We start from the raw sequence: 25,698 nt of genomic DNA on the forward strand, positions 1-25,698 counted from the left end.
CTCTTGTGCCCTCCTCTAATTACAGCTTCCATTGCAGCCTGTGGAGTGAAGCAGGTCTCAGGACTGGAAGCCCTGTTGCTCCCAGCGAGCCCAGCATGTCCTTGCCTGGCATTTTCTGCCTGGTTATCTCACTGTTTCTCCTGTTATCACAGTCGTAGGTTTGTGCTATTAACGGTAACCACCCAGGCCACGTTCAGCTTGAAGCACATAAAACACAGTATCCCATGGAGACTCCACCAGTGCTTCATTTATTTCCTGTGTTTTGTACTCGGTATTATGAAATATTCTGTCGGAGGGTGATGTAATCCCAGAAACTAAAGTAGATCTCACAGTGGAAATATTCCCACCAGACATTTTGGAAAGGTTCCAGTTCTTGTTGCTGTAGCACACAAGACTAAAGCTGAATTATCAACTGCAAATTTGGCAGACGCTCCCACTAGAAATCTGTTACTTTTTATAAAAGACTCAATCTGAAAACATTTTAAGGACATAACTTCAGCTTCAAACCAAACGTCTCCTGTCTTTCCCCTGTCCATCCCTGCAGAGGTGGGCAGCTCACAGCTTTAAGAACAAGTCCCTCATCCTGGACAAAACAACCACGTCCACTGGCGACACGGGGATGAACCTGGTCCTGAGGCAAGGAGCCCTGAGAGATGGCGAGGGATACACCTTCACTCTGCACATCACAGACCTCACCACGGGGGAGGAAGGCTTCGCCTCCATCGACCTGCTGCCCAACCAGCCCCCTGTGGGGGGGTCCTGCCGCCTGTCCCCCAAGGGACCCCTCAGGGCGCTGGTGACGAAGGTGCACTTTGAGTGTGCAGGTGAGAGCACCTGCCAGCCCCTCCTGCTCCTCATGACCAGCTGCTCTTCCCACAGATGTTCCCTTCACCCCAAACTCCTACCCCAGGGCACTGTTGGTCAGGGCTGGGCTCAGCAGTGGTTTGGACCATGAGCAGCTTTGTGTGCCCCAATTGTGGAGCTCTCAAACTCATGGTGGCAGGCAGGCAGTTTAAAAATTCCTAACTCGTGTAGGTGAATAGATAGCCAGGCCAGACCAGTTCTTGTGGAAGGGACTGGTATTTCAGTGCAGGAAAAAGAAGATGGTGCCCAAAACAAGTCACAGTATGTGGAAAGAATCAAAAGATGAAGCAGTGGGGCCGTCTCTGCTGCGTGGGCTGGATGTTCCCACCACTGTCACCTTCCCAACCAGCTGCAGAGACAGCAACAGTGAGCCCAGCTTTGGAAAAGTGGCCTGGCCGATGTCCCGTAGCCTTGGGCCAAGGACTGAGTGCCTCTGGAAACCAGATTTCCCCAAATGATCAGTGTTAGAGATTAGAGCTCTTTGTGCACAGTGCCGGGAAGCCACGCTGGGAGGAGATGAATCTTGCTGCTTCCAGGGGGCTGGGCACCAAACTGGGGGAGCAGCAGAAATGTGTTTAGGGTGATGTGGTTGTAACTTCGGTATGTTTTGAGCTATCCAGAATAATGCTGGAATCAATTCTTCTTTGGAATGGTGGGAATTTCAGCTCTTAGTGATTGTTTTTAAGCTGAAGTGACAGAGACAGGACACAGTGGCAGTGCCAGCACCTTCACTGGGGCTCACTGGCGAACACAATGAATTTCCCAACTGCCCAGCTCCCATGAAAGTCCCCATAATTCCTGGGAGCTTCAAGGAAACCTTTGTGCAGGTTTTGTCCTGGGCTCAGTTGTTCCTGAGAGGCTGAACTGCCAGAGAGCTGAGCCTCTGTCTAATGTCAGGCTTTGCAGGGCTTGTACAGAAGCTGTGGCCTTTCTCAGTGCTGTTCCCAGCCTCAGCAGTTATTCCCCCTTGTTATTTTGATCATGAATTTTTCATAAACCCTTTAAATGTTACAGAACCCAAACACCCAGGGAGAAACTCCTAAACATCACAAAAATTTAGAGAGAATGAAGACACCCCTCCAGCCTGGTGGAGTCCTTGTGCTGTCCTCATTGTGGGGACAATCTGCCAGAGCAGGGGACCCCTGCTGGGACAGCAGCAAGGGCAGGTCCATAGAACCATCAGAGAATCCTGGAATGGTTTGCCTTGGAAGAGTCTTTAAAGACCGTCTTGTCCCTTGTCAGGTTGCTCCAAACTCCATCCATGCTGAAGGGCTGAGCGGGATGGGACACCCCAGGGGTGGGAGGGGGCAGTGCCAGCTCCTTTGGGGCGGTGTCTGCAGCTCCCCATGCCCCTGTCAGAGCCCTGTGGGGTTTCCTTGCAGGCTGGCGGGACACAGAGGACGCCGAGGGGCCGCTGGTGTACATCCTGCTGGCCTCACGCCACCGCCCCGGCCACTTCCACGAGTTCTGCGTGTACAAGGGCAGCCGGGCCGAGCACGGCGCCTTCCTGCCCCCCGGCTTCCACGAGAGCGGCTTCCAGGTGTCCGTGGCTGTGCTGGTGCAGGACCAGCTGGGAGCCACCGTGGTGGCTGTGAACCGGTAAGATGCTGCTGGCAGGCTGGGCTTATCCCTCGGCACCGTGTCCAGCCTCAGCTCCCAAATCCCAGGCTCGTGGCTTGGCCAGCGGGTCCCTGTCCTGATCCTGGGTGAAGGGTTTGCCTCCTGGAAGAGGCTGTTGGCAGGAAGGGGAGGGGAGGCTCAGCAGATGTGCAAACAGAGAATTCCAGGCTTTGTGGGTCATTGCTGGAGGGGGAGGTTTTCCCAGGAGTTACTGCTGCCACAGAATCGTGGAACTGCTAAGTGGGAAAAGACTCCTGGGATCATGGAGTCCCAGGGCTGGGCCAGTGAGGAGTCAGGCTGCAGGTCCCTGGTGTTTCTCATGCAAATGGGGCACCACGGCAGCAGCAGTGGTGCTTTTGTGGGTCACCCACCTGCCTCCCCTCTTCTCCCTCCCATCTCAGTCTGCACTTCACCCAAATCCCTCTTTCCTTACAGCTCCATTGAAATTGGCCTCCCTGAGGGGTTCCCCAGCCTCTCCCACTGGCTCTACAATCAGACAGACAGTGTGCTCCAGGGATTGGTGAAACAAGGGGACCCTCAGCAGGTCATTGAGTACTCTCTGGCCCTCATCACCATCTTGAATGAGGTAACGAAGCTTGTTCTGCCCAAGAGGGGCCTCCAGAAGTCCTTGCAATTGCCAGTAGAATTTTTGGGCCAGATTTTGTACAACAATCTCTATAGGCAGGGCAGGAATTTGGGGCTATATTCCTGTTTCCTTGCCCAGGAAGAGGTTGCTGCATACCTGGAAGCCAGGCAGGGATGAGCTTCCCCCTGGGCACAGGCACCCTGCTGAGCTGGAAAAGGACTGCGCTCCAGGTACTAGACAGCTGCTGAGTGCCAGGCTGTTAAGATAATTGCTTGGAGAACAGAAGTGAAATTGAGGAAGTTCTGCTGGAAAACCAGCTCATTAGATCCCTCTGGGGAGAAGCAGAGGCAGGAGATGTGGAGTGCAGGGAACAGGTGACTCCAGCTCAGCTCAGCAGCCTCTGAAACTGCTCTTCTCTCTTGTTTTTTTTCACTCCACCTTCCTCACTCTTCCTGCTTTTTCTTCCACCCCCCAGTATGAGCGATCCATGCTGCTGGAACCTGAGGCTGGGCATGAATTTGAGCTCCGGACCTGGACTCGCAACAACATCACAGAGACCCTGAACTCCCTGAAGGTGAACACGGTGGATGACATCCAGCAGATCTCGGCCGCCCTGGCACAGTGCACGGTACGTCCCCTGCCACCACCTCTGAGCCTCCAGCTGCAGCCCCTCAGTTCTTGCTGTGCTTGCCTGGCTCTCTCCACACACAGCAGGCACTGGTGTCACTTGCTGGCATCATCAGGGTTTCTGTGGTGAGGTCCTGGGCACTGCCAGCTCTGCCCCTGGGAGCTCTGTGCTGCTCCTCTGGTACCTGTCCTGGTTGGCAGCTGCAGGTGGAGGCTGCAGGAGAGGCCTTCACAGGCTGGAGAATTGGAGAATCATGGAATGGTTTGGGTTGGAAGGGATCTTAAAGCTCACCCAGTGCCACCCCCTGCCATGGGCAGGGATACCTTCCACTATCCCAGGGTGCTCCAAGTCCTGTCCAACCTGGCCTTGGGCACTTCCAAGGGATGGGGCAGCCGCAGTTTCTCTGGGCACCCTGTGCCAAGGCCTCCCCACCCTCACAGGGAACAATTTCTTCCCAGTATCCAATCTAATCTACCCTCTTTCAGCTTAAAGCCATTCCCCATTGTCCTGGCACTCCAGGCCCTTGTCCAAAGTCCCTCTCCAGCTCTTCTGGAGCCCCTTTAGGCACTGAAAGAGGGTCTAAGGTCTCCTCAGAGCCTTCTCTTCTCCAGGCTGGACACGCCCAGCTCTCCCAGCCTGGCTCCAGAGCAGAGGGGCTCCAGAAACATTGGAATAAATCACTGGGGGAGTCACAGAATCTGTGAGGACAGACTGGGCTCCCATCAGGAGTAACACAAGTAGAGCTGCTTTGGACCACGGGCCAGTGCCCAGGTCTGATGCTCCTCCCAGTCCTGTTTCTGCCCTACAAGATGAGAAACCCCTTCTGCTTTGCTCTGCTGCTCACTGGAATCACCGTGCTCCTGGCAGTTTGTAGCCCCCATTCCCGGTGCTGGGGCTGCTGCCTGGTGGATTTAGGAGGGAAGAGAGCCCAGTTACATAATGCACATGGGGTTTGGTGCTCAGCCAGGCTGCTCTGGCTCCTCCTCCCACCCTCCCTAATCTTTGCTTTGTGGACTGGTTGGGTACCTTGGCCCTGGCTGTGCTTCCCCTGCAGGCAGGTCAGTGATGGACAGGCACTGCATCCCACCCACAGAGTCCTGATCTGCTCCCTTCCCTGCTTTTGAGCCTGCAAACCTCAAAAATCCCTTCTTTCTGTTCCCCTTTGTCCGGGGTTTGGGGTTCAGCACATCCCATTCCATGCTGGACTGGTTTGTTTCTGTCTCTCCCACCTCCTCCTGCCTCGTGACTTGATCTTACTGTGGAAGCTTAGATCTAGAAATAGAATTTTTATTCCATGGGAAAAGCTGACATTCCAGGATTACTTTGTGCTCTGGGTTGGAATGAAAATCTTAGGAAAACAGTACTCCAGAATTTCCCAAGTGGCTGAGACAAGTGGAGTTCACACATTCCTTTCCTGCACAAGTGTCCATCAGGGCTGATACATTTTTGATTTTACCTAAAAGGGAGAGGAAAAATCAGAATTAGTTTTTCCTGGAGGGATAAAAAAAGAATCTCAGATTTCTTGGTCAGTTCTCCTTCGTAAGTAGGAGCTGCCCTTGGGTGGTTCCTCCCCAGAACCTGATTCCTGACTCCGGTTCACACAGTCTGTCCTGGCTTCTCAGAGCTTACAAATAAAGCAGAAAAGGGGGAATTCAAGACCTGCAGATGCTGTTTTGATTCTTCACCAAAACATATGGTGAATCACGGCTGAATCCTATGATGATTAAAAGAAAAAAGATGAATAAGAGCTAGGAACGGGGTTGTAACAGCTTCCATGTGTTGCCTCAGTCCCTCCCATCCAGCCCTCGAGAGTGCGGGAAGCTCCAGGCCATGGCTGGAACATTCTGTTTCTTGGACACATCTGGGAGCAGAGGGAGGGACATCCATCATGCCTGAGTGGCAGGATTCCTCCCACAGCCTTCAGGAGTATTTAGACACTGAAATGGATTCAGTTGGGGCTAAATCCTGCTTCCAATGGAGGTCCTGGAGTGGATGGAGGAACCCTATCCAGCTCTTCCTGGTTGGTTTCTGTGTGTGGCCCCAGAGGGGAGATGTGCCTGGTCCTTACGAGTGAACACCAGGGAGCATCAATTTAGAATCAGAATCCTGGAGTGGCTTGGGTTGGAAGGATCAGGTTACTCCAAGCCCTGTCCAACCTGGCCTTGAACAATTCCAGGGATGGAGCAGCCACAGCTTTTCTGGGCAGCAATTTTCTCCCTTCATTCCTTTTTCCAACCCAAAAGCATCCTCTGCCAGGCATCCTCTGCCTGCCTGTACATTGGCACCTTGGAATGTCCTGGGAGGGAGGTGGAAGAGTCTTGGCCTCTTGGGACATGCTGAACCCCAACAACTTGCTGGCCACTCTCAGTATGAGCAGGGCAGCCTCTGCTGTCCCCTCCCCAGGGCTGGACAGGGCACAGGGCACTTCCAGAGTGAAAAGGTGTCCTCAGGACTGGGCTTTCCCCGGAGTGTTCCTGCTCTGTCAGACACTGGTCCCTTTGCAGGTGGTGAGCAAGGAGCTGGTGTGCAAATCATGCCTGACAAGGACCCTGAACAAGCTGGAGACCATGATGACCATTCTGCAAGGGGAGACCACCCAGGGCACGGTGACACCAACTGGCATTGCCGACAACATCCTCAACATCACAGGTGAGCTTTGTCCTCTGGGTGGGGGACAGGGGACTGGCTCAGGGGCAGGAGGAGACCGAGGGGGGCTTTTAGGCTCCCTCCTCTGCCATTTGGGCTTTGGCCCAAATTTTTAGGAAATTGCATCTGCCATTTGGAGTGCGGCATCCCAGCCCTCTCTTCTCCCTGCACTTTTCCCAGGGTTGTCCTGGCTTTGGCAGCTGCCTCTGTGGACACTTAAATCTGACAGTTGTTAATATAACTCACTATTACTCCTAATAAGCTCACTAAGACTCCAGGGGGTTCTCTTTTTAGTAAACAATGAGTAACAGCTATGGCTTCCAGATGCTTCTCTTCCTGGTTGGAGTCCAAGGAGGCTGTCAAACCTCACTGGGGCATCTGGGAACACCGCGTGGAAATTCCCACCTGGGTGACCTGGGGGGAAGCAGAGACTCTTCTCTGCACGCCTTGTTACCTCTGCACTCCTTTCTGAGTGTTGTGCACTTTATAGTGCAAAAGCATAGGAACATACATTTGTTTTATCCATTCCTTGCCTGCTTCCTGAGCGGTGGTTCTCTTCACTACACGGGAGGGGAATCAAGCGTGTTGTGATTAAGTATTCCTCACCAAACCTGGTAGATTAGAGAGGCTGCAGGAACTGCTGACAGCTTTTCTTTTAGCTCTGGGCTATGAACACTCCAGTGGGGAAGGTCATGTGCAGAGGAACAGTGAGAAGACAGCAAGGAAAGCCTTGTCTGATTGCTTTGGGAAGGTGTCAGGCGTTCTCCTGACTGTAGCAGATATCCAGGCTATTTACCACTTCCTCTTCATTTCTCTCCTGGCAGGTGACCTAATCCACCTTGTCAATACAGTTTCACAAGAATCCAAGCCCCAGGAGCTGCTTGCTGATTCCCACAATTTGCTGCTGGCTCCCAAAGCCTACAACCTGTCTTCCAGCCTGATGCGAATCCTCATGAAATCTCGGGTGCTGAATGAAGAGCCCCTTGAGCTGGTGGGAGGAGAAATTAAGGCCACAGGCAAGAGGTCTGACCCCTTTAACTTGCTTTGCTACGAAAACACACCAAACTGCCAGTTCTCCATCCCCCAGGCCTTCAACTCCACCCTCTCCAACCTGACGGACGTCATCCAAGTCATGTTCCAAGTGGACTCCAATCCCTTCCCTTTTGGGTACATCAGCAACTACACCGTGTCCACCAAGGTCGCCTCCATGGAGTTCCAGACACACAACGGGGTGCAGATCCCCATCGGGAGCCTGGACTCTGAAAAAGCCATCACTGTGATGGTCTCAAACAACACAGACCCCAAAAATCTCGTGGCTGGCACTAAAGTCATCGAGGCAAGAACATCTGTGAATCTGATTGTGATCATGGAGAGCAACAACAGGGAAGCAGGACTGCACTTCCAGCTCACCTACAGAGTCCTCAATGGTAGTTCAGACAAATCCATCTCTTTGTTAATTCTTCCTGTGAGAGAGGAGAGCTGGGTGTGAGGGATAACTGGTGGGGGAAGGGATGCCAGGTGTTGGCAGCAGGTTCCACACTGTGTGGTCGAGGTTCTGGCTGTCCTGGACAATCCCCAGTGCCCAGTGTCATCCTTGCTTGTGGATTCTGGCCCTGAGAAGCCTTTTGCTTTTCCCAGCCCTTCTGTTGAGCCACGTTAGCCCTGGAGGGGCTTGTCCTTGTCCCAGGCAGGTCCAATGGTATTCCGTGCCCGGGGATCCTCTGAGGTGCACACTGAGAGAGCACAGTCTGGAGAAGCATCTCCCACAACTTTCTGCATTCCTTATACTCTTCCCTGAGCCCCAGTGCTGGCAGCAGACCTGTAGTTGAGTCTCCCAGGGGTTTTTAAAGCCACTTCTGTTCCTTCCCCTCCCCACAGAGCATTACCTGGCCAGTGAGCCTGAGCCCTTCATCATGGCCTATCTCCATCACGAGCCCCAGCCCAATGAGTACAACTGCTCTGCCTCCAAGAGAATCAGCCTGGATGCCCTGGCTGGAAGTGACCACAAGCTCTACACCTTCTTCACCTCACCCAGGTAAGAGAAGCCTCCCTGGTAATTCCTGTCAGGCACAGGCTGTGCTGTGGATGCATGTGACAGCTGCTGAGGTGGTCTGTGGAACCCCTGAGTATCTGCACTGCCAAAGGGTGTAAATTACACCATGTTCACTGGGCTTTTCTTCCTTTGTGAGTGCATCCCTGCCCCTGCAGCTGGATGCTTACACTGGACACACCTGCACCAGAATGGGGCTGGTGTCCCTTCAGGAGGTGGGGGAATCATCTCCTTGCTCTTTCCCTTCTCCAGAACGGACGATCCTAACCAGAAGTACTACCTGAACATCACCAACCACTTCAGCTGGTCACCAGTGGAGGTGACCCTGGGGCTGTACACATCCCTGTGCCAGTACTTCAGCGAGCAGGAGAAGCGCTGGAAGACGGAGGGAATTGTCCCTCTGGAGGAGACCAGGCCAGACCAGGCTGTGTGCTTGACCCAGCACCTCACAGCCTTTGGGGCCAGCCTCTTTGTGCCCCCAAACTCTGTCCAGTTCATCTTTCCTGTGAGTACAGCAAAGCAGAGGCTGTGCAGTGTTGTGAAACATAGAACAGGTTGTCGTCACCTGGAGCAAAGCCTGAGGCTCCTGTTGGCTTCATCTCCAAGCTGGCACCAGCACAGGCATCTGGGAGCCTTTGGGAGGTGCAGATGGGCACAGCTCAGGGGAAGCTGTGTCCCCTGCTTGGGAATCCTGGCTGGAAACAGACCTTTGCAGATGGCTTTATTCCCTGGCCTGGACACCTCGCACTGTGTTCCCCTCTTAGGGAGATGCCAAAACTTTCCTCCCAGCTGTCACCCAGTACTGTTTGATCCCAGAGAGTCGCACCTGCCAGCTGCTCCCTGCATCCCAGGGGCATCCAGGCTCTTCCTCGCTCTGTCCCTGTGACGTGAGCGGGAGCAGGGAGCTCCTGGCAGCTGCTGCTGCCGGCTGTGCGGGGCCACGTCTGTGAGCGGGGCGATGGCCAGGAAGGAGGCAGGGAATGGGAGCTGGATCCTCCTGGGCTTGCCTTTCAACACTTCTCTTTTCTCCAGGCTCCAGGCCCAGGGCTGAACTACATCGTGCTGCTGACATGTGCCGTGTGCTTTGTCACCTACTCGGTGGCTGCGCTGATCGTGCACAAGCTGGACATGATCGACATGAACCGTGTGGGGGTGATTCCCTTCTGCGGGAAGAACGGGATGTACAAATACGAGATCCTGGTGAAAACAGGCTGGGGCAGAGGGTCAGGTGAGCCCATAGCCTGCTCCCATGCCTGGTTCCCAGGGGAACACCTGTAGTTCACCTGAGGTCCCACCTCAGCATGTCACGCTCTGAATGCTCCTCATGGACCCCAGAGCTGAGCTGCAGCTTCAGTCCAGGGCTTCCCACAGCATCCCAGTTTTTATTGTGTGGTGATGGGGCAGGTCAAGAGAATGGTTTGGGTTGGAAGGTTTCTCAAAAACCTTCTGGTTCCAACTTCCTGACATGGGCAGGGACAGCTTCCACTAGCCGATGCTCTCCCACCACTGGCTGTTGTGGTGGGACAGCCAATTGCTGCTGGAAGGAACCACCCAGGAGAGAAATTCCTTCATCCTGCCTTCCTTGACTGGGCTGTGGTTGCAGGGGCAGAGATTGTTCCTCACTTCTGACCTTCTCCTGCCTTGTAGGCCCTTTGGATGGATCCTTTTGCTGTCTTCCAGGATCCATTACTTTGTTTTGAATCTTTCCCAGCAGCAGGCAGGCACAAATTTGGCTTGTGTTCGGGGGCTGGGTTTGTGATAGAGCTGTCACAGGCAGTGCTGGGGTCCAGCTGCACCTCGGGTGGGCTTCCCTGAGGGAGCCCCTTCCTTCCCTGCAGGTACCACGGCCCATGTGGGCATCGCCCTGTATGGGGTGGACAATAAAAGCGGCCACAGACACCTGGACGGGGACAACGCCTTCCACCGCAACAGCCTGGACGTGTTCCAGATCGCCACGGAGCGGAGCCTGGGCAGCATCTGGCGCATCCGCATCTGGCATGACAACAAAGGTGGGACATGGAGGGGCCACGTCCTGGGCCTGGACAGGGGGACCTGGCCTCTGGTGACCTGCTGGACTGGGGGGATATTGCTGGGGGACATGGAGTCTCTCACAGACTGGCCAGGTGCCACCCCAGACACAGACAATGCAATGTCCTGTGTGCTGTGACCATAAATGTCACCTCAGGGTGACCTGGCTGTGCCACGCTTCCCTCGTGGGTACTGTGCAGTGCCCATCGATGACAATCACGTCGCACAGAAATGCTGCTGTCCCGCTGACAGTGCTCCTGTGGCCCCCTCAGCTTCACAGGCTCACACAGGGAATGTGTGCCGTGAAATACTCCTTCGTCTCTCCCCGTTCAGGACTGAGCCCCTCGTGGTACCTGCAGCACGTCATCGTGCGGGACCTGCAGAGCAGCAAGAGCTATTTCTTCCTGGTGAATGACTGGCTGTCAGTGGAGAGCGAGGACAACGATGGCCTGGTGGAGAGGGAGGTGTTTGCTGCCAGTGAGTGCTCCACCTCCCCTGGGTCCTTCTCACCCCCTCCTTTTCTCCAGGCTGAGCTCCCCCAGCCTCTCATGGTGCTGCAGACTCTTCTCCAGCTCTGTTCCCTTCTCTGGACACACTCCAGCCCCTCCATGTATTTCTTCTTGTGAGGTTCCCAGAACTGACCCCAGGATCGGAGGTGCCTCAGCAGTGCCCTGCATAAGGGACAGGGCCAGTGGCCACACTGTATTTGGTACAAGCCAGGTGCCATTAGCCTCTTGCCCACCTGGACACAGCTGGGCTCATGTTCAGCCACTGTCGCCCCCAGATCCTTTTCTGCTGGGCAGGTTTTCCAGCCACTCATCCCCAATGAGCACTGCATGAGGAGGGACACTGTGGATGCAGTGTGGATACCTCTGGAGTACCAGTCTGTTGGGAGGGATGTGGCCAGCCCAGCCAGGTCCCCTCAGTGGTGCAGCCACCCTGAGTCTGTCACTTTGTCCCCAGGTGAGAGTGAGCTGAGGAGCTTCTGGCGGATCTTCGTGGCGGAGCTGCAGCGCGGGTTCTTCGAGAAGCACGTGTGGCTGTCCCTGTGGGACCGCCCGCCCCGCTCCCGCTTCACCCGCGTCCAGAGGGCCACCTGCTGCTGCCTCCTCATCTTCCTCTTCCTCTGCGCCAACGCCGTGTGGTACGGCGTGGTGAGCAACGTCCACCTCAGGTGTGTGCACGGCGTGGTGGGCAGTGTCCACCTCAGGTGTGTGCACGGCGTGGTGGGCAGTGTCCACCTCAGGTGTGTAAAGGGTATGGTGGGCAGTGTCCACCTCAGGTGTGTCCCCAGCCAGTCCCAACCTGCTCAGGGCCCTCCTGCCTGTCCCATTGGGGCAGGACACATCTTCCATCCACTGGAAGGAGCTTCCTTGCTTGTGCCTTGAGTCTGCCCTCCCCATTCTAAGGAGTCTGGGGCCATGGATGATGGATGACCAAAGACAGTCTGATTTTGGTTTTCAGGCCCATTTTCTTCTCTGCACATCTGGAATTCCTGGTTGTGCACTTCTGTCTCCTGTTTGCTTACCTGACAACCCCAAATGCTTCTGCTGACACCTGTCTCTGATCCCTCTTGATTCCTTGCAGCAACGTGGCTGTTTCCAGCCTGATCCCTGTCAGCGTGGACACGGTGGCTGTTGGCCTGGTCTCCAGTGTGGTGGTTTACCCTCTCTACCTGGTCATTTTATTTCTCTTCCGGATGGCTCGTGGCAAGGTAAGGAGCGGGGCTGGTTGCAGGCTGCTCAGATGGGTGGGAGGCCACCAGGTTTGCTTTTGGGAGGCTGAATTCTGCCTTTCCTGGGACCTCACTCCTCCAGCCTGGCTCTGCACTTGCCTGGTTGTGCTGCACCAGGGCCAGACCCTTCCCTGGTCTGTGCCTCCCTCCCTGAGCTCAGATCACTGCTGGACTCTGGCAGTGCCCAGGCACCAAAAGGGCAGATTTTGGAAGTTGTTCAGGCACTTCCTCCCTCAGGATTTCAGTGTGTGACAGGCACCCAAATGCCAAAGGCAGAGCCTGGGAGCTGCTCAGTTGAGCCTCTCTGATGTCTGCCCTCTGTCCAAACTCAGCTGGCTGAGCAGAGCTGTGGTGAGGCAGCTGGGAAGGGATTAGCTGGAGATTTAACGACTAGTTAAGCACAATTAGCAGCCCCATTAAGTATTGCAGCCAGCTGCTCAGGGACTGATGAGCAGCAAATGTGTCTGATGCTGCTGAGAGCACACAGGAAAAGCTTTCAAACTCGGGGACTTCGTGGGAGCTTGTACCTGAGATGGCTTGGGTGGCCCTGGCTGTAGCACGTGTGGGTACAGGTGTCTGGGAGGCTGTGGAGGATGGGCATGTGCCTGTTCTCAGCAGCAGTGGCAATGTCACCTCTGTCCCTCCTGTGTGCCCTGCAGGTCTCCATCAGCCACACAGTGACTCACTCAGACCAGCAGTCCCTGGAGATCGACAACTACCTGGACTCCTCAATCCTTGACAGCTCCTTCCCCACCTTCCCCGGGCTCCAGGCAGAGGTAACTGCTTCCCTCCACACAGCTGGGCAGGCTACTGGAGGTGTGGGCCCAGGGTTAAGAGCAGCTCAGTGACTCCTGATGTTCCCAACCCGCTGCTTTCACCGGGCACAAACCTGTGTCACGTTCCTGAAATGTTTCTGTTCCCTGCAGGCCTTTTCTGAACAAACCAAAACAGATCTGTTCCTGGAGGACTCCAAGAGGTGAGTGGGGTTCTGGGGATGGAGCAAGCAGGACTTCAGTCTGTGCTTTGCTGGGCTTGGCTTGTGCTCCCACAGCTGTTTCCCTCTACAATCCCACAGAGTTCATTTTCTTGTGCTCCCCACATTCCTGACCGCCCCCATTCCTGTTTTCCCACAGCCTGGTGCGGTGGCCCTCCAGCGAGGCCCTGCTCAGCTGGCCAGACCTGCTGAGTGACCCCTCCATCATGGGCAACACCATCCAGAAGCTGAAGAGAGGCCGGGCCAGCCGCCACCTGGGGCTTGAGGCCCCACTGGCCACCGAGGAGGACACTTTGTCCCTTGGGATTCACCAGGGGCAGCCCCGGTACTTCTCGGCCTCAGGTGAGCCCCCCTGTCTCGGGGCAGAGGTGGAACAACAGAGCTGCTGCCATCACCACTGGCCTCACTCTGAAGGGCAGGGGAGGAGGGTTGTGTCTGCTTAGGTGGGATTTTAGTCTGGGAAAGCAGAAATCCTGGTGGGCGTCAGACTGAGGTGGGTGGTCCCACACTGCCAGCAGACTGGGAGCCAGGAGAGGCGTGTTCCCATGGGAATGCTGCAAGCAAGCAGAACTTCCTCACTGGCTGCGAAGACACAGTGTGTCCTAGAGCCTCTGGACGTGGCTGGAGAAGGAGAACTTGGCCTCTTGAACCAGCGGTTCCCTGCCCAGCTCTGTGGCCAAGCTGGGATAGACAGGAACTGGAGGGCAGGGAGCAGGGGAGGGCTGTCCCAGGGAGGAGGACATCACCATGACCCTCCTCCTCCTCCCCAGTTCCACCACGTGGCTGAGCCATGTCCTGGTGTGGTGCTGAGCTCCTGCCAACGCTGTCTTGTGCTCTCTCTTTCCCAGATGAGGATCTGATCCGGCAGATCCTGGCGGATGGAGCCAGTGGCATCTCCCACTCCCAGGACCTGGGGCCGTACATGAGGGCAGAAACAGATCTGATCTCAGGCCTGTGAGTGTTTGGGGATCAGAGCCCCCATGGAGTCAGAGCCTCCCACCCCCTGCCCTCCCACCCAGCTGAACTGAGCTGGGTTTGGGACACTTTCACGGGTCACTCTGTTCCTGCTGGCCATGACTCCTGCAGCCCTCATAGCCACAGCTCCAGGAGAGCACTGCCACCCTTCCAGGAACCACCTGGATTTTCTCTTAAAGCCCCAGCTGTGTCTCCAGCACTTCTGGACTGCGGGCAAAGTGCTGGGATGATGGTTCACTTCATGGTGGGAGGGAGAAGGGGATTCTACCCAAATCCCTGTTGTGTTACCGTGCCCAGGACACTCTGACCACCAGCCACTGCAGAGTGGGAGGCCAAGGGAAGGGAGGGACCATCAGGCCTTGTCCATGAGACACAGAGCAGTGTCTGTGCCTCGGGGACATGTGTGATGTCCCAGGACTGGTGCTGGCACTGGAGTTCAGCCCCCGTGGTGCCAGCCTGCTCAGCACAGAGCCAGCAGTGGCACAGCTCTCAGCAGGCTCCCCCTGTGCCTGGCAGGTCCAGCGTGTTCGGGGAGAAGGTGGAGACTGTCATGATGCAGAGGCTGAACGACAAAGGGCAGAGCGTGGCCCCTCCTCCCAGGGAAGTGAGCAGATCAGCCAAGTCCACCTGGACAGGTACCAGGGCTGTGCCCCCCGGGGTGTGCGGGGACCCGGCCCATCCCACACTACAGCACTTTGGGGGGGCACAGTGGGGTAAATGGAAAATAAAATAGAGCCCTAGGAACGGTTGTTCCCTGCTTGGGATATCGCTGCTATTTCCTGCCAGCTTCTCTTGGAGCCTGGATCTCAGTAAGCCCTGGGCCAGCACTTGTGCTGTGACAGTCCCTGCAGTGTCCCCTGGGGAGGCTCTGCTCCCTCCTTCCCCAGTTACTCTGCTCCCTGCACTCTCTGCAGCCATCAGTTGTAGAAATGTGTGGGATGATCGCTCCGAACTCACCCAGGACTGATGGCAGGCTCTCTGCTGGGATGAGTGCTGAGCTCAGCCCTTCCTGTGCCCACTGGGACCCTTTGCAGTGATGTTCACACTCTCTCTCCCTCCTCCTCCTCCTCCTCCTCCTCCTCCTCCTCCTCCTCCTCCTCCTCCCAGTTGCAGACCAGACATTCAGGAAGCGCCTGCTCCCGCCCTGGTGCTCCCTCCTGGCTCACGGCATCAGCCTCCTGCTCTTCGCCACCTCCGCCGGCGTCTCCGTGTGGATCGGGGTGGGCTTCTCCTCCAGCGTGGCCCTCATGTGGCTCATCTCAGGGATATTCAGCTTTCTGGCATCGTTCCTGGTCTGGGAGCCCCTGAAGGTGAGGATGGCACAAGTGCACCGGCACAGACCTGTACATGGAATTAACAGCTGGAATTAACGTTGTCCAGCTGCTAATCACAGTCATGGAATTGTTAAGGTTGGAAAAGCCCTTTAAAATGATCAAGTCCAACCATCAACCAGCACCACCACCGTGTTCACCACTAACCCATGGCCCCAAGTGCCATATTCATGTGGTTTTTGAAGGCTTCCAGGGATGGTGAATCCACCAGTGCCCCGGGCAGCCCCTTGCAATGCTTGACAACCCTTTCCATGATGAAATCAGGTCAGAGGGGACACTGTGTGCATTGAATGGTCACTCCCATCTCCATATCCTTCAGAAGGATAGAATGTGGACACCAGCAGCAGTAGGAGAGGCAGGGCTGGTGGCACTTGGTTTTGAAGGTCCAGGTAGGAGCTGTGCTGTGCTGGCTGTGCCAAGGGGCCCATGGGAGCTGCTGCTGGAATGCTGAGGTGGCACAGCTCCCTGCAGGCTCAGCACTCTCCCTGTGCCCCAGGTGCTGCTGGAAGCCCTCTATTTCTCCCTGGTTGCCAAGAGGCTGCACCCGGAGGAGGACGACACCTTGGTGGAGCAGCCCTGCGTGGAACACGTGTCCGAGAGGATCAGCAAAGTCCGGCCCCCACAAGGATTCGCCCTCTTCCAGGCCAAGGAGGAGGCCAGGAAGGTCAAACTGCTGCACAGGATGCTCAAGGTGGGACATCTGCTGCCTGGTGCCCAGGGGTGAGACACGTCCGAGTGTGGGTTCTCCCAGTCCAGCTGGGATCCACTGAGTTCCTGGCTCTGGCTTCTGCCTCAGTTTCTCCATCTCTGGGTCTGATCCTGTTGCATGGCCGTGGAAAGCACTGCTCTGCTGCAGGATTGGGATCCAGCCTTTCCATGCAATCCCATTTTTACTCTCTGCTTCCCAGAATTTCCTCATCTACATGATGTTTTTGCTGGTGGTCCTGCTCACCAACTACGGCGATGCCTCCCGCACCAGCCGGGCCTTCCTCCTGCAGAGCTCCATCAAACAGCAGCTGGGAAGCAACGACTTCCTGCTCATCAAGAGGTACTGCCAGCCCCTGGGGGGGGTCAGAGAAGTTGGCTCTTGGGTCGTGCTCCACAGGCTTTGCCATAAGAGGTTCCTTGGTGCCCATGTGGAGCTGGGCGCTCCACAGCAGTCAGCAGGTCCTGTCTGTCCCTGTAGTTCTGCTCCACTGGAGAGCAGAGGGGCCTTTGGGGATTGCAAGGTTTAATTTCTCTGAGGTTTAGAGAGGTTCCCAGTGGGAAGGGGCTGTGGGAGTTGATGTTGATCTTTCTGGAGCTGCTTGAAAAGACACGAGCTTCTCTGTCTCCAGAATTTGCAGCCACAACTTATAGTCATGAACAGGGTCATGAGAGCCAGAAATGACATCTTGTCCAGAGTCTGCCTTTCCTCACTCTGCACATAAATTTAACTGGATTAAATTTTCCCAGCTGGTTTTCCATACCCCTGGGAGCTCCCAGCAGCCCAGTCTGGCTCCGGGGGTCCCTGGGCTGAGGGTGTGTCTCTGCAAAGCCCTTGGCTCTCTGGGCACATCAGTGTGGCTTATTCGCGCCCCAAAGTCACTGAAACTTTGACTCACCAATCTCACACCTTCCCCCCTGCAGGTCGGATCAGTTCTGGGTGTGGATGTCTCAGGTGTTCCTGCCTTACTTGTACAACAATGGCTCTGGCCAGGAGAGCCACAGCACCACGCTGGGGACAGCCCGGCTGCGCCAGCTCCGGCTGCGGGGAGGTAGGGCAGGGACGGTGGCTCTGCTGCCACAGGGGGAGGTGACGGTCCTGGAAGGATGAAGTGGGCAGGTCTGGGTGCAGCTGGGGCTGAGGGGAGGCAGCAGAGGTTATGGAAGCAGTGGATCATGGAATCCCAGGATGGTTTTCACTGGGAGGGACCTTAAAGCCCATCCCACCCCTGCCATGGGCAGGGACACCTTCCACTATCCCAGGCTGCTCCAAGCCCCAATGTCCAAGCCCCAATGCCCCAATGATCCCTGGCCTTGGACACTTCCAGGGATCCAGGGGCAGCCACAGCTTCTCTGGGCACCCTGTGCCAGGGCCTCCCCACCCTCACAGGGAAGAATTCCTTCCCAATATCCCACCTAATCCTGCCCTCTGGCAGTTTGAAGCCAGTGATGTCTCCAGGGACCAGAGTGCTGGTCCACTGTTACCCAAGGCCAGTTGGGATGTCTCTGTTCTCCTCCACTTGTACCTAGCTAATCCACTCTGAGTTGGTGGCATGGATATATCGTGACTCCTAAATTGGACAGCTCTCTATTTTTATTGTTAATATCCATCCTTTTCTGAATCCCTGACTTCTGCATGCCCCTTCTCTCACCCTGGTGCACTCGTGGGGATGAATGCAGAGGGGTTGGGAGGAAGGGCGGTGCTGTGAGCTCAGCACTGGCTGTGCTGGCTTCCTGTGGCTCACAGCGTGCTCTCATTCCAGCTGAGTGCCAGCAGAGTGCCCAGGACATCCTGCAGGGCTTGGGCAGTGCCCAGAGGAGCTGCACTGACCAGCACATCTTTGCCACTGCTGACTATGGAGTGGGCTGGGAGAGCACGGCTGGAAATGGGACGGCAGCGTGGGTACACTCAGCACCCGACCTAGCGGGGTAAGGGCTGCCCTGCCTGCTCCCACCCCTGCTCCCACCCCTGCTCCCACCCCTGCTCCTCCTCCAGGGATCCTTACAGACCTCTCTAAGGTCTTTACAGGTGCGTCGGGTTGTTCCCAGCCCTCACAGCCCCTGAGCCTGGCAAAGGGCAGATGGACATGGAAATTCCAAAGGATCTGAACAGCAGCGTTGTGCTGTTATGGGGGCCCAGGGGCAGAGGGTTCAACTCTGCACCTTGCAGGGCACAGACAGGGCAGGGGAACCCAGCGCTCCAGGAGCAGCACTGGATTTCCGCTCAAGGTGGTGACAGGAGGTTGTCCTTCATCCTGGGCATAAATCACACTTGGTTTCTGCTCTGGTTTGTCCCCAGAGGCATCTCCATGCACGTCTGGGCCACCACAGGGCTTGGCGCTGTTCGGAGGTTGGGCACATGAGGTGGATCAATGCACCTCTGTAATTTGTCTTGTGAAATAAATCCTGAGGGGGAGGATCTGCATCTGCACATTTGCTCCTGGCCTGCCATGTAGGAGAGCAACCAGTGTCCTTCAGCCTCACCCACAGCTCCTCTTCCTCTGCAGGATCTGGTACTGGGGCTACATCTCCTTCTACGACAGCAGCGGCTACGTGCAGGAGCTGGGTCCTTCCCTGGAGGAGAGCCGGGCTCAGCTGGAATTCCTGCAGCAGCACACGTGGATCGACAACATGTGAGTGTGGCAGGGGCAGAAGGAATGTCCTGCTGTCACCTGGGCTCGTCAGGGGTGCTGCTGGAGCATTGCAGGGGCACAGGATGGATGTCCCACCCAACAGTGGCCCCAGAGCTGGTGGTGTCCCAGCCCCTGAGCTGCTCCTGTCCCTCTGCAGGAGCCGGGCAGTGTTTGTGGAGCTGCTGCAGTACAACCCCAGCGTGGACCTGCACGTGGCCGTCACCCTGCGCCTGGAGTTCCCTGGGGCCGGCCAGGCCATCGCTGCCGTCACCATCAGCCCCTTCCCCCTGCTGAGGCTCAGTGGGGGGGTTACCTTGCAGCTCCTCATGATGGTCAGTGTGGGACCTCCCCTACACCCCCTGCTTTCTGCGTGAGGGGCTCTGGGGACCCTCACCCAGGCTGGTCACCGTGGGCTCGAGCTGCCCTGCCTGAGGCCACTTGTCCCCACGTCTGTCACCCTGCCTGGGTTTGGTGTCAGCAGAGCCCTTGTTCCCTGGGTGCTGCCATCCTGCCACAGGGGCATTGGGTGTGGGCACTGGGGAGCTTCAGGAGGGATTGGGGTGTTGGATGAGCAAGGAAGGCAGGTACAAGGTGTGGTCCAGGGGTGTAATTTGGCCTGGTTTGGGGGATTTTGCTGTCCTGGGGTGCTGCGGGGTCCCCTGGTGCAGCCACAGCAGTCGGGGCTTGTCCTTTCATCTCCTGGTAGCTTCTCCATTCCTCCTCTCCTGGTACTCTCTCCATAACCTCTCCTGGTAACCTCCCTGTTCCTCCCACAGGTTTTCCTCATGCTGTTTGTGGTTTACTTCGTGGTGTCGGAGTCTCTGGCCATCAAAAAGGAAGGCAGAGCCTACTTCACCCTGTGGGGCAACTATGGCCAGTGGGTTTTTATCCTGCTCACCACATGCACGGTGCTGGTGCACCTCAGCCAGGCCACCCTGGCTGACCAGCAGTGGCTCAGGTACCTCAGCAACCGCAGGGGCTTCACCAACTTCTACCAGGTGGCCTTCCTGAGCTCTGTCTTCAGCAGCCTGGCCGCGTCCCTCCTCTTCCTCCTGACCGTGCAGGTACGGGTGGGCTGGGAGAGCAGCACGTGGGTGGTGGGTGCTTTGGTCCTCCTGTGCTAGTCACCCCTGCACAGTCCTGGCAGGAGCAGAGCAGGTGGCAAGGAGGCCACGTGTGTCTCTGCTGTGCACTTCAGGTCTCTGAGGCCTCTGGGCCCTCGATTCCCCTGGGGAATTCAGCCAAGCGGGGCTGACAGGCTCATTCTGTCTGTAAGGAACCTATGGACTGGGGTATTTGTGCTCTGATGGGGTTTGAGTTTCCCATGTGTTTGAGAAATCCGTCCTGAGCTGGGGGTGTGTCTGTAACTCCCTCCTCTCCCCTCCCAGGCTGCCCAGCAGCTGCGCTTCGTCCGACAGTGGTCAGTGTTTGGGAAGACCTTCCAGAAGTCCATGAAGGAGCTGATGGCTGCAGGGGTGGCCTTTGCCCTCCTCCTCCTGGCCTATGCCCAGCTCGGCTTCCTGGTAAACACCTCTCCCCTTCCCTCACAGAGGGGCTGCTGGTGGTCCTGCTGCCCCTTGTCCCTCACTATGGCATCACATGAACAAAGCCCCTGCATCCCCTGGGTGCTCCATGTGCACCCTGCCACCAGCACCTTGGCCAGGGGCTGTCCCTGTCCCAGCCCATTTGTGGGCCACCCCTCAGGGCCCATGTGGGAGGGGATATTGCGGGTCAGGGGAGCACTTTGCTGCTGCTCCCTTCTCATCACATCTCCTCTGTCCCTTCGCAGCTCTTCTCCTCCTCCTCCGAGTCCTTCCGCAGTATGGGCAGCAGCCTCCTGCTGCTGCTGGCCCTTCTGCGGGGCAGCGCCAGCCTCCGGCCCTGCCTGCCCGAGGCCTCAGGGCTCTACTGCCTCTTCTGCACCACCTACATCGTGCTGGAGGTGTGGATTGTGCTGCGGCTGCTCGCGGTGGTGCTGATCCACAGCTACCGCGAGATGCACTCCGAGCTCTACCGCCCCGCCTTCGAGCCCCAGGACTACGAGATGGTCGAGCTGTTCATGCGCAGGCTCAAGATGTGGATGGGATTCAGCAAAGCCAAGGAGGTGAGGGCAGCCTGGGGCCTCTGTGGAGAAGGGGCCTGGTGGCACAGAGCAGCATCCACCATCTTTAGCCTTTCCCTGCCTCTGGCTCCTTCCTGCAGCCAAGTTCCTCGGGCAGGCGAGGGCTGGAGCAGTGGCCACCCTTGGGGGCCCAAGAGCTGGGTTAGTGATGGGGAACGATACAGGCATCAGCTGCCCATTCTCAGCCCCACGGTTCCACGGGGCTTTATCTGGGATCCAGCCCCAGCCCATGGCCTGTCACACCAGGAATGGCTGGGAGCAGCCGTGGAGCTGTTTGGAGTGTTCCCACTTCCCAGCTCCTGCCCTAACCCTGCCCCTGCTCCCCTCTTCCCTCCCAGTTCCGGCACAAGGTGAGGTTCGAAGGGATGGAGCCGCTGCCCTCCCGAGACTCCAGCGACTCCAAGTCCTTCCGAGGCCCCACTCCCAGCGCTGCCTCCGACAGCTCCAGGGCCTCCACGTCCTCCAGCCAGCTGGACGGGCTGAGTCTCGTGCTGAGCACCCGCGACAGCCTGGAAGTGGACGCTGACATCCAGCGCCTCCTCTCGCTCTTCGAGATGCTGCTGGCGCAGTTCGACCGCGTCAATCAGGTGACGGAGGACGTGTCCCGCATCGAGCACCTGCTCGAGTTCTCCCGCAGCCGCCGCGCCCGCAGGAGGCACCGCGGGCCCGAGGGGGACCCGGGCCAGGGCTGCTCGGGCGGCTCGGAGCAGGGCCCGTCCCCGGAGCTGTCGGACACGGACGCGCTGTCCCCGCGCTGTGCCGGGGCCGTGCCGGGTGGCCGGGGCGCGGTGCCCGGCCGGCTGCTGCGGGCCAGCCGAGGGGTCAGCGCGGCCGCGGGGTCACCGGGCAAGCCCTGTGCCGCCAGGAGGAAACGGCCCCTGCGGGCCAAGAACCGGGTGCACCCCACGGTCAAGTAACGGGGGTGCAGGAGCGATGCCCTGGCAGGGCTTTGCCGGGGGCGGGCTGTGCCCGCCCGGAGCTGCCGCGGCGGCTGGGCCGGCCGGGCACCGGGGCTCTCCCGCCGCGCCGCTGGCACGGCCACCGGCCTTCCAGAACCGGCCCCACGGGAGCATTCCAGTGTTAAAGATGGAAGGGGAGAAGGCCGAGCCTTTCCCCAGGGGATGAGCAGGTGCAGGAGATCCCTGCTGGCTCACAGGGAGCAGCTGTGGGTTGTTCTACGGCCCTGGCTGCAACCGACCACAGGTGGGGACTGGGTGGGCACAGGGGGACGGGACAAGGCTCCCCCCCTTCCCTGCTGGCTGTGCCGGATGGGAAAGGGAGAGGAGAGCCCCAGGCCTCAAAGGTTTGAACCAAGTCTTGGATTTTTGTTGACCAGACGCACTGTGGAGGAAAGCAACAGCTTTCGAGAAGGTATTTAACCCACCTTGTTTTTTAAGCATAAATAGATATATAGGGAAATGCTATCTACACCCAGAGCAGTTAATTTCCAGTATTGGCTACTTTTATCCTCCAGAAATTGGTACTATTATTTGTATTTAAAGAAACCCAATATTTAAAACAAAGGACATTGCAGCCAGCTGGGGACAAGAGACCCCTGGGCTGCCTCAGCCACCTCTGAGCATGGGGTTCCCAAACTCCCAGCATGGGATTCCCAACTCCCAGTGTGGGGTTCCCAACGTGCTGGTGTCACTGCGGTCCCCACCTGCCCTGTCCCCCCGCCGTGGCCCCGGGGTGCAGGCGCCGCTGGCTGCTTGGCTTCTCTAACCCAAGGAATGTATTGCTCTAAGTATATGTATTTTTTTGGTTTACTTGTTCCTATGTACTGCCCAGCACTTTAAACAAGGCTTTCCTCGGCTACCAGTGACACGTGCGAGCTAAGAATGGGATAATATATCACAAAAGCAGTATTTTGTTTGTTTAAATCATAAACTGAAATGGACAGGGAGGAGGGGAGCGCAGCCCCAGCTCAGGCAGCCGTGCCAGCACCTTCCCTGAGCACAAAGGAGGCAGGTGAAGCCCTGAGGGAGCTTTTTTTGGGGGCCATCCAGCCTTGCCAGCTGGGATTCACCATGTGCTGGCCTACAGCTGCTGGGCTACAGCTGGCCTGTGCCATGGGGCCCCCCAGATCACAGCCTGGGGGTGCCTGAAGCCCTCTCCAGGGGCTGCCTTCCCCTCCTCAGCCCCATTTCACCTTATGGCTATTGTAAGTAATTTATACGGGGTTTGTTTGGTTTTTAAATGTATATATTTTTGTATGTTTGCTATATTTTCATAGCATCGGTACCGTGTTTGAAACATGTAGATAGGAGACAGAACACTATTGTCAGAGTTATTTAAAGGATGTATTAAGTGCTTCTTCCTGGGAATGTCCCATGTATATAAGGATTGGGTGTCTGTGTGTGTGTGGTGTGTGTGCTCTCCTAGGCTGGCTCGGGGCAGTGGCCACAGGTGGATGGGGAAGAGCCCCCAGTGGGCCCCTCCGTGTGTTCCAGAACCTGCTCCATGCTTTGGACAGGTGAGAAGGGTGGAAGGGAAGGCTGAGGGAGGCAGAGCTGCAGGGCAGGAGCCTCAGGTTCAGCTGCCTCTGGTGCTGGTGGGCTAGGAAGCACCTTCCCAGGACAGGGGAGACTTCTCCAGGCAGAGAGAGGGGGCTCCTAAAACACTTCCATTGTTCCATCCCCTCCTGAGCCTCCCCTCCAGCCCCCAGCTGTGTTGGATATTTGTGAAGGTTTCATTCCAGCATCCATGTGCTTTCTTGGCCATATGTGTCAGGGTGACTGCAGGGGAAACAGGGTGCTCGGGGATGCCTTTGGGACAGGTCTAAGTTACCTTTGGAAAACTCAGGTGCTGTGCAGGACAGACGTTGTGGAAAGGTTGTGGAGGGATGAGGGCAGGAGGAGACAAGTGAGGTGGTGCTTGGTCAGCATGGAGGTGTTGGAACAGCAGAGGACACGGAGAAGTGGAGTGCAGAGGGGAGAAATCCAATACTGGTAACCAGGACAGGTTGGTAGTGGCAGAAGGGCAGGTGGGAGAGGGCAGTGAAGGGCCCAGAGGGCAGGAGTGGGACAGGGAGGGGCCTAGAAGGTGCCTGGAGCAGGCAGAACCAGCAGCTGGAGGCTGAGCCCAGGTGCTGGTCAGCTTTGTGCTCTGTGCTCAGGAAAAATCCCTGGTTTTCAAGTCAGAGAAAACTATTTGCCTTGGATTTTTTGTTCCTTTGACTTCCCAGGCAGCACAGCACCAGGCTCAGCTTGGCATATGCCTATGACTCCTTTTTGGTGACAGGGACAGTGCCAGTGCCATGTCCCCAAACCCCCAGGGCAGTAGAGGAGCAGTGGGGAGGTGTCCCAGAGACCAGGGATGTCCCCAGGGCCCGAGTTCCTCCAGCTCCAAAGCTCCTTTCCCCCACACACCTGCCCTGGCACAGCCTCTGTCACCTGTGTGGAGCACCAGGGCTGTAGATCCAACCCCCCTGAGGGCCCTGTGGGAATTTTCAGTGATTGAAATGTCCCAAATTAACCAAGCAGGTCTTGGAAATCTCTTGAAGAGCCAAAAAGTTAAGTTCCTGATGCAGGGGTCAGTTCTCAGCTTGAGTATCCCCATTAGAAGAGGTTGGGAGTAGGAGGGAAGCGTGGGAAGGAGACGGAGGCAGGAGGGGCCAGCAGGGAGAAGCCACCCCTAAGCTAAGGGGCAGCTGGAACAAAGATGCTCCCCAAACCCATCAGGATTTTTGTTCCCAAGTGCCTGTTCCTTGCCCTGCATGTGTGTGAGTGTGACTCGGTGTGTGTGACTTTACCAAGTGCTCCTTCTGATCGGAGAGGAGCAGAAATGGGATCAGACAACTGCCCTACTTCTGGCCTTCCCTGAAGTACGGGGAGCAGCTCTGCCCCCCCACAGTTCCTTGAAAAGCCCAGCCCTGCGTGGTGGGCAGCACCCACAGCTTCCAGCACTCACAGTTCTCAGTGCAGCAGTTCCTGTGCCAGCTCCAGCAGCGTCCCAGGGTCCCCTCCATGTCCCAGCTAAGGCTCCTCTGCAGCCAGAGGCATTTAGTCATGGAGTTACACCCTCACAGCAATAAACTTGACTCAAAGCCCATAAATCCCCCTGAATGTATATTTTTGTGTCTGTAGTCACCGAGAGATGGTGTCTTATTTATTGCCTTGAATCTCACAATGATGCATCAGGATCAAGCTGCTTAAATGAAAAATGAAACCCCCATCCATTCATTCCAAGGGAGAGGGAGGGACTTCTGTTAAGTGCCTTATTTTTTTTTTTTTTTTTTTTAAGAACAACGATTGTGACCAAAATGCCAATGGTTCCTGTCTGGTCAGCATTTCACTGCAAACAAAAATGGTGTCTTTTTTTTAACTGTGGGGATGTTTCTTACAAACTGACAAAGTCAAATAAACACTGACTGCTAAAACCTGGCTCACGTGCTTTTGTCCTGGTCCAGACACTCCTCTCCACCCCACCCTCATTCTCTCTGCATCCATAATTTTAGTTAAGGTCTCCTGCACAACACAAGACACTTTATTAAATCCTCCAGCCTATCAGGCATTAATGAATGAGCTCACGGGTGGGGGCTGGGGATGGCACAAGGACAAAGCTGACAGAAAAATCCCCTCCCCAGCACAGAGGTTCGCTGAAGCTGAACTGCATGGAATATCCCTGGCCAGGGACTGGAACATGGCCAAGAATCCATGTGTCCAGCACTGGGAGGGGGGTGGTTCCATGAGCAACACATATTGGGAAACTAAAGCAGGAAAGCAGGAAGGATTTACATGATCAGGAAAGAGTCTGAACTTTCCCAGGACCTCAAGAAC

The 25,698-nt window shown here is 56.6% G+C and overlaps 1 protein-coding gene across 2 annotated transcripts in view; it reads left to right on the forward strand.

The window, feature by feature from the left end:
• PKD1 (polycystin 1, transient receptor potential channel interacting) overlaps positions 1–25,298 on the forward strand; it is a 79,685-nt gene extending 54,387 nt beyond the window's left edge. For both annotated transcript variants that reach the window (XM_069030415.1, XM_069030416.1), the window contains exons 18-46: positions 545–824; positions 2,247–2,463; positions 2,920–3,070; positions 3,546–3,698; positions 6,203–6,347; positions 7,169–7,771; positions 8,223–8,379; positions 8,647–8,899; positions 9,427–9,622; positions 10,233–10,403; positions 10,756–10,899; positions 11,386–11,596; positions 12,010–12,136; positions 12,817–12,933; positions 13,084–13,133; positions 13,291–13,493; positions 14,000–14,105; positions 14,643–14,761; positions 15,234–15,436; positions 15,954–16,148; positions 16,366–16,505; positions 17,087–17,214; positions 17,926–18,091; positions 18,670–18,795; positions 18,953–19,127; positions 19,572–19,859; positions 20,184–20,318; positions 20,585–20,899; positions 21,256–25,298. In XM_069030415.1, the coding sequence (XP_068886516.1) occupies positions 545–824; positions 2,247–2,463; positions 2,920–3,070; positions 3,546–3,698; positions 6,203–6,347; positions 7,169–7,771; positions 8,223–8,379; positions 8,647–8,899; positions 9,427–9,622; positions 10,233–10,403; positions 10,756–10,899; positions 11,386–11,596; positions 12,010–12,136; positions 12,817–12,933; positions 13,084–13,133; positions 13,291–13,493; positions 14,000–14,105; positions 14,643–14,761; positions 15,234–15,436; positions 15,954–16,148; positions 16,366–16,505; positions 17,087–17,214; positions 17,926–18,091; positions 18,670–18,795; positions 18,953–19,127; positions 19,572–19,859; positions 20,184–20,318; positions 20,585–20,899; positions 21,256–21,834 (5,853 nt within the window). In that variant the 3' untranslated portion in view covers positions 21,835–25,298. The remainder of the gene's footprint in view (positions 1–544; positions 825–2,246; positions 2,464–2,919; positions 3,071–3,545; positions 3,699–6,202; positions 6,348–7,168; positions 7,772–8,222; positions 8,380–8,646; positions 8,900–9,426; positions 9,623–10,232; positions 10,404–10,755; positions 10,900–11,385; positions 11,597–12,009; positions 12,137–12,816; positions 12,934–13,083; positions 13,134–13,290; positions 13,494–13,999; positions 14,106–14,642; positions 14,762–15,233; positions 15,437–15,953; positions 16,149–16,365; positions 16,506–17,086; positions 17,215–17,925; positions 18,092–18,669; positions 18,796–18,952; positions 19,128–19,571; positions 19,860–20,183; positions 20,319–20,584; positions 20,900–21,255) is intronic.
• Positions 25,299–25,698: the final 400 nt, after the last annotated feature.

This window comes from Aphelocoma coerulescens, chromosome 14 (assembly GCF_041296385.1).
Source record: "Aphelocoma coerulescens isolate FSJ_1873_10779 chromosome 14, UR_Acoe_1.0, whole genome shotgun sequence".
Lineage (NCBI taxonomy): Eukaryota > Metazoa > Chordata > Aves > Passeriformes > Corvidae > Aphelocoma > Aphelocoma coerulescens.